Here is a 7,270-nt window from a genome sequence, read left to right on the forward strand (position 1 = left end):
TGCTGTACAGTCCCGACCTTTATATCCTACATGAGAATAACCTTACCTGTTGTACAGTTCTGACCTGTATATCCTACATGAGAATAACCTTACCTGTTGTACAGTCCTGACCTGTAAAACCTACATGAGGATAACCTTACCTGCTGTACAGTCCTGACCTGTATAACCTACATGAGAATAACCTTACCTGTTATACAGCCCCGACCTATAAAACCTACATGAGGATAACCTTACCTCTTGTACAGTCCTGACCCGTATAACCTACATGAGGATTACTTTACCTGTTGTACAGCCCAGACCTGTATAACATACATGAGAATAACCTTACCTGTTGTACAGTCCCGACCTATATATCCTACATGAGGATAACCTTACCTCTGTGCAGTCCTGACCTGTATATCCTACATGAGAATAACCTTACCTGCTGTACAGTCTGACCTGTATATCCCATGAGAATAACCTTACCTGTTGTACAGTCCTGACCATGAGAATAACCTTACCTGTTGTACAGTCCTGACCATGAGAATAACCTTACCTGTTGTACAGTCCTGACCATGAGAATAACCTTACCTGTTGTACAGTACTGACCTGTATAAGCTACATCAGAATAACCTTACCTGTTGTACAGTCCTGACCTGTATATCCTACATGAGAATAACCTTACCTGTTGTACAGTCCTGACCTGTATATCCTACATGAGAATAACCTTACCTGTTGTACAGTCCTGACCTGTATATCCTACATGAGAATAACCTTACCTGTTGTACAGTCCTGACCTGTATATCCTACATGAGAATAACCTAACCTGTTGTACAGTCCTGACCTGTATCTCCTACATGAGAATAACCTTACCTGTTGTACAGTCCTGACCTGTATATCCTGGCTTACAACCGTTTTTACATGTTCCTGTTTTTGCATTACAATCTTGCGACCCTTCACAATTTCTGTCGTGACATTGTTTTTTACAGCCAGCTCCATACATATTATTGTTACATTCTGAAGAAGAAAATGTATCTATCACAAAATATACCACTACAAGCTGTCAACCAAAAGATGGTACTTGAACACAACAACAAATGGAACATGGAAATTTTAAACTTAAGTAAAAAAACTTTCATTAAATATTTGGTAGTAACCTGAAAGATTTCCATAAAAAAATCATCAAAATTTAACTCGTCATCAATGTACATTTTGCAAACAAGTTTCATCAAAAACGTTCAAACATCTTAATCGCTTTCACAATGTTGGGAAGAGCATAAGCCTAGAAAGAATTTCGAAAATGAAATGAGTTCGAAATTTATTAAGTATACCAAATTACGTCAAAATTCCCATTGGGTGAGTAATTATTTTATCTAATTTCAGATCAGAAAAGAAGAAAAATACCGATCAGTTCCAGACCGTTCATTCCCATATCTCAACGACGTATTTGTTCCATTCTAGGCCTGTACATTTGGGAGAACCAAACCCTTCCCTTCCCGAGATCCTACAATATCGCATGAATCAAGATAACCATTCACACTGTTCACATGTGTTTTAAGGCAATGTATGTCGCAAATTGTTAAATCCAACTCCATATCAATATGCATAAGCCACAATAAAAAACAGGGGTTTAAAGATTATTTTGATATGGCATACAGTTTAGATTGTTTGACTGCATGATTTTGTACTTTTTCTTGGACATAAATTTAAATTTCACTAAAAGATGAGACAGGTTTGAGAGTAAAGACTCTATTAAAAATGTATAAAATGGATACCCCTAAATGCTAAAATCAAGCATACATAAAATATCAATGATTAAGGGGTTATCCAACAATTACGTCCTAAAGAGGACGAAACACAAGGACGATACATTAATACTGCGCAATCCAATGCCAGCTCACAGCAAGAACTCCAGCCAGCAACTAATAATAATGCTAGGTAAACACATGTAGGGCGGGGTTGCGTTTGGGCGAGTAGTTGAAATATGAGCTCTAGCAATACAATACATAACACAAATTACTCTGTCCAACAACTCGCCCAAACTCAAACGTGCAATACATCAAGGGGTGAACTTTAGTTCATGTCCGCAATTGCTAGTTCAAAAGTAACGCTAGCAGCTGATGTACTTTAAAATAGATCATACTCATTGTTAAGGAACCACCTCAAGTCCCACATAATACACCTTTGGCTGTAACATCAAGCAAATATTATTTTTATTAACAGATCGAGGGGTCGGGTGGTAAGAAATAATACAGGAAATCAAGAATGAAGCAGAACTAACCGTATTGGTCGATCTGGTTAACATATACGTGGATATCATTTAATCGACCAAACACTGCGGGACCAAAACGTTCCAGTCCAACAGTACCTTCAACATTTAATTTCATCACTGACCTACATGTGGAAACAAACAAAAAACGTGTTACAGATATGAATAATTATATAATTGTCTTACAATGATTATACAAACCAAATATCAAATCGGCTTGTACAGTGAGGCTCGAGATATTTCAGGTCACTTTTTGCTCTTATTCTAACGTTGACAAGCGATACTCAAAGAATTCGGAACCTTGGTGGAAACTTAGATGAAAACCCAGAAAAAAATTGAAAAGAATTTGTGTAAATTGTAAAATGTAAAAAGAACATCTGAACAAATTTATTTGTTAACTTACTTCTGAGTCCAATCTGTGAAATAAATGTTATTGTCATGGTAGGCTATACCAAAATAATGTGCTTTGGAGGAAAACATTAGAGTTCTTCTTCTTGAGCCTTCTGTTGTAGCTGTTTCTATTTTCTTCGTGCTGGCATCCGTCCAAAACATTCTGTTTTCTGTTGATAAAAAGGGAGGTTATTATTATTACAGATTACATTTTAGTTTTGAAGACAGGTACAAATGTTGCAACCGATAAGCCAATTCTATATAACAGGTAAGCCAATGCTATATAACAGATAAACCAATGCTATATAACAGATAAACCAATGCTATATAACAGATAAACCAATGCCTTATAACAGATAAACCAATGCTATATAACAAATAAACCAATGCTATATAACAGATAAACCAATGCTATATAACATATAAACCAATGCTATATAACAAATAAACCAATGCTATATAACAGATAAACCAATGCCTTATAACAGATAAACCAATGTTATATAAAAGATGAACCAATGCTATATAATAGATAAACCAATGCTATATAACATATAAACCAATGCTATATAACAAATAAACCAATGCTATATAACAGATAAACCAATGCCTAATAACAGTTAAACCAATGTTATATAAAAGATGAACCAATGCTATATAACAGATAAACCAATGCTATATAATAGGTAAACGAATGCTATATAATAGACAGGCCAATTCTATACAACAGATAAACCAATGCTATAGTTTATTCCATTCATGAGGGGAAGCGAAACAGAAAGCTCTTTCTCCAAATCTCGTATTGGGTTGTTAGTTGTAGTAGGTTTGATGATCTGAGTGAGCGTTTAGGAATGTATAGCTGTATAAATATGTAAGTTAGGGTTGAGAATTAGGGTCGTTGAGGCAGTTGTAGGTGAGGGTGTTGATTTTAAAACATATTCGATAGTTGATAGGTAGCCAGTGAAGATCTGCAACGATAGGGGTCATATGTTCTCTGATATTAGTTCTTGTGACGATTCGGGCTGCTTTATTTTAGATTGAAGTTGGTGTATAAGGTATGATGGTAAGCCGTATAACAGTGAATTTGAATAGTCTAGTGCAAATGTGACGAAAGCATTAATTAACATTATGGTAGTGTTGGTGTCTAACAAGTTTCTGATTCTACCAATTCGGTACAGGTGGAAGTTGGCAGTCAACAGATGACATGAAATCGTTGTACACACGAACTAAGGCTGACTGGGTGCTATGACATTTTCGGTAGGCTGATTGGAATTTTGCACCCAAACCATTTACTGCAGGTTGATGGCATACACGCAACAACCTTTTCAATAAGTTTTGAGATGATAAGTAAGAACGGCTATAATTCTTTAAGTGATGGTTTTTTGAGTAGTGGGTTGACGAGTGAAGCCTTTCGGACCTCAGCTGTTGATAGTGAAGTATTGACGATTGCTGTAATAAATGGTAGAAAACTTCTAGGCACTATTTCAAGAACCAAGTTGAGATAGGATCCTAGGGGCAGGATTTGGATGCAGAGGAAGTTATTAACTTCTTTATCTCAGTCTCAGAAACATGTTGAAATTCAGCGTTTTCCATTGAATGTTATGTCAAGTAAGTGTTAGGTTGGTTATCATCAAGCTTTTCTCTTAAAGCAGATATTTGTTGTCAAAGAAATCGGAGAAGGTTTTGGTTGATGAAAGATTTGATGAGTGAGAAAGCTGCAAAAGTTTATTTGTAATATTAAAAATTTCCTTAGCGTTTCCTGTGTTTTCATTTAATTGCTGTTGGAAATGATGTTTTTTCGCTGCTGCAACGACGTTGTTCGTGTTTGTATGAGTAGCATTGTAAATCTGACGATCAACTTCAAGTTTTGATTTTCTTCACCTTTTTTCGGCTTTACGACGAACTTTCTTTGATTGGCGAATGTCATTGTTATACCATTTAGCATTAGGTCGTATGGTTATTGTTTTTGATTGAATTGGGGCATGAAGGTGAAGTCAGTTAATACCCTGTCGTATATTTCAATTTGTCTGTTGGTGCAATTTTGTGATCTTATTTCCTGTAGTTCAGCATTATTTCTGATCACGAAAACTGTTTATATTTATGTTTTTTGTATTCCTTGTTTCAAGGCATTTTTTGATAGGACCCGGTTTTGGAATATCAAGCTCACAAAAACGCTATAGTGATCGGAGAATAGATGGTTTACAACATCTATTGACTTGATGAAAGTACCAGTCTCTCTTGTAATTACCAAATCTAAGATATCGTTATGTTTATGCGTTGGTCTATGAATGTGTTGCTGTAGATTGAAGACTCTAAAAGATGAACAAATTTCGAAAGAGTATCTGCACCCGAGTTATGAACATGGAAATTGAAATCATCCAGTTTAATTAGTTTTCCAGAATCAGTCACTTTGTCACTTAACAAACTACAAAACTCTGACAGGAACAATGTTAATCTGTTTGATTTTGAAGGTGGAGGACGATATATAAATATTATTACAGATTACACTTAAGTTTTGAAGACAGGTACAATAAGCCAATTCTATATAACAGATAAACCAATGCTATAAAATAGATAAGCCAATGCTATATAACATATAAACCAATGCTATATAATAGATAAGCCAATGCTATATAACATATAAACCAATAATATATAACATATAAGCCAATGTTATATAACAGATAAACCAATGCTGTATAACCAATTAGCCAATGCTATATAACAGATAAGCCAATTCTATAACCAGTTCTACCGTTTTATCATCTACCTACGTTTCAAACAGACAACTTTGTTAGAACATAATAATAAAAAAAACAAGTACTAACGATCCGAACCAAAAAAAAACGAAACTCAATATTAAAATGTGCTGGATACACAAGACTATGCTCAAATTTTGACAGGAAGCTGTGAATATTATAACGGATAAGCTTAGCCTAACAATTCCCGTTTCTGAGACCACGGCACGACTGACCTCTGAGTGGTTAAGTATTTGGGTCTGGCAAGGGGACTGATTTACAACTTGAGTTGCATCCCGAAATTTCGAATGGAGTAAATCGGTTTCCCTCTCTAATAGAATTGGTATTATTTTTCACCAGAGACATACTTACTTTTTAAATCCAAAGCCAAACCATTGGGCCACCTCAACCCTGTAGTAATTAGAGATTTTTGATTATTTCCATCATAATCAGCCGTTAGTATCTTTGCATTTTGTCCCCAGTCAGTCCAATAAATTTTTCTAAAATTTGACATAAGTTAGACTATGTTTAAAAATAGCTTGGATAAGATAAAACATATTTAAAACAGATATTAAAAATATACTTCGACAATTTACGTTAATATACCAAGTTATCTCAATGCTTCAAATCCAATTCAAATTCAAATTCAAAGCTCTAAAAAGGGTCAAGTTGACGGTAGTGAAAAGCTCTGGAACCCGTTTTTCAAAAAATCGCAGATTAACGTTCGAGCGTTAACGTTATAAGTTACTGATTTGATAACGTCACAAATAACGTTTTTCGCCACTTTACGTGCAAGTTTAATCGAACTTATTTTTGATAAAAGGGGTCCGGGCATCCAAAAATTTATTTGTTGCTCCAGAACAGTTTTAAATTTAATCGAAAGTTTAAGCACCCAAAAATTCTTTTAAACTCTATAAAGAAAACTTCAGCATGTCGGTGCAATAAATTTTAGAGAAAGTAATACTTTTTGGTAGTGTCGAGTACTATTGCTCTAGGTTCATCCAGCCCACTTTTAATTATCTCTTGGTGAGAAGATCCAGTCACGGTCATCTTAGCTATTACATCATTACCAGTATCAGTGTAGAATATCAGCCGGTTAAGAGAATCAACAGCTATACCATCCGGTATTGACACTACAAATAAAGCCAGGTAACATTAGATTTATTGTATTACCGACCTGTATACTATATTAACTATTATTATATTCCCGACCTGTATACTATATTAACTATTGTTGTATTCCCAACCTGGATACTATATTAACTATTATTATATTCCCGACCTGGATACTATATTAACTATTGTTATATTCCCGACCTGTATACTATATTAACTATTATTATATTCCCGACCTGGATACTATATTAACTATTGTTGTATTCCCGACCTGTATACTATATTAACTATTATTGTATTCCCGACCTGGATACTATATTAACTATTATTATATTCCCGACCTGGATACTATATTAACTATTATTATATTCCCGAGCTGGATACTATATTAACTATAATATTCCCGATCTGAGTAATATATTAACTATTGTTGTATTCCCGACCTGGATTCTATATTTACTATTATTATATTCCCGACCTGGATACTATATTCACTATTATTGTATTCCCGACCTGGATACTATATTAACTATTATTGTATTCCCGACCTGGATACTATATTAACTTCTATTGTATTCCCGACCTGGATACTATATTAACTGTTGTTGTATTCCCGACCTGGTTACTATATTAACTATTATTGTATTCTCGACCTGTATACTATATTCACTATTATTGTATTCCCGGCCTGGATAATATATTAATTATTATTATATTCCCGACCTGGATACTATATTCACTATAATATTCCTGATCTGAGTAATATATTAACTATTGT

The 7,270-nt window shown here is 34.6% G+C and overlaps 1 protein-coding gene across 1 annotated transcript; it reads right to left on the bottom strand.

Annotated features, from left to right (window-relative positions):
* Nucleotides 1-2,647: 2,647 nt before the first annotated feature.
* On the bottom strand, nucleotides 2,648-6,501 carry LOTGIDRAFT_144844 (hypothetical protein; the record flags this gene model as incomplete). Its single annotated transcript, XM_009056178.1, has 3 exons — nucleotides 2,648-2,808; nucleotides 5,749-5,876; nucleotides 6,341-6,501. Coding segments are annotated over 3 exons (450 nt in total), but the record flags the coding sequence as incomplete, so codon positions are not given.
* Between the last annotated feature and the right edge of the window lie 769 nt (nucleotides 6,502-7,270).

This window comes from Lottia gigantea (genome assembly GCF_000327385.1).
Source record: "Lottia gigantea unplaced genomic scaffold LOTGIsca_268, whole genome shotgun sequence".
NCBI lineage: Eukaryota > Metazoa > Mollusca > Gastropoda > Lottiidae > Lottia > Lottia gigantea.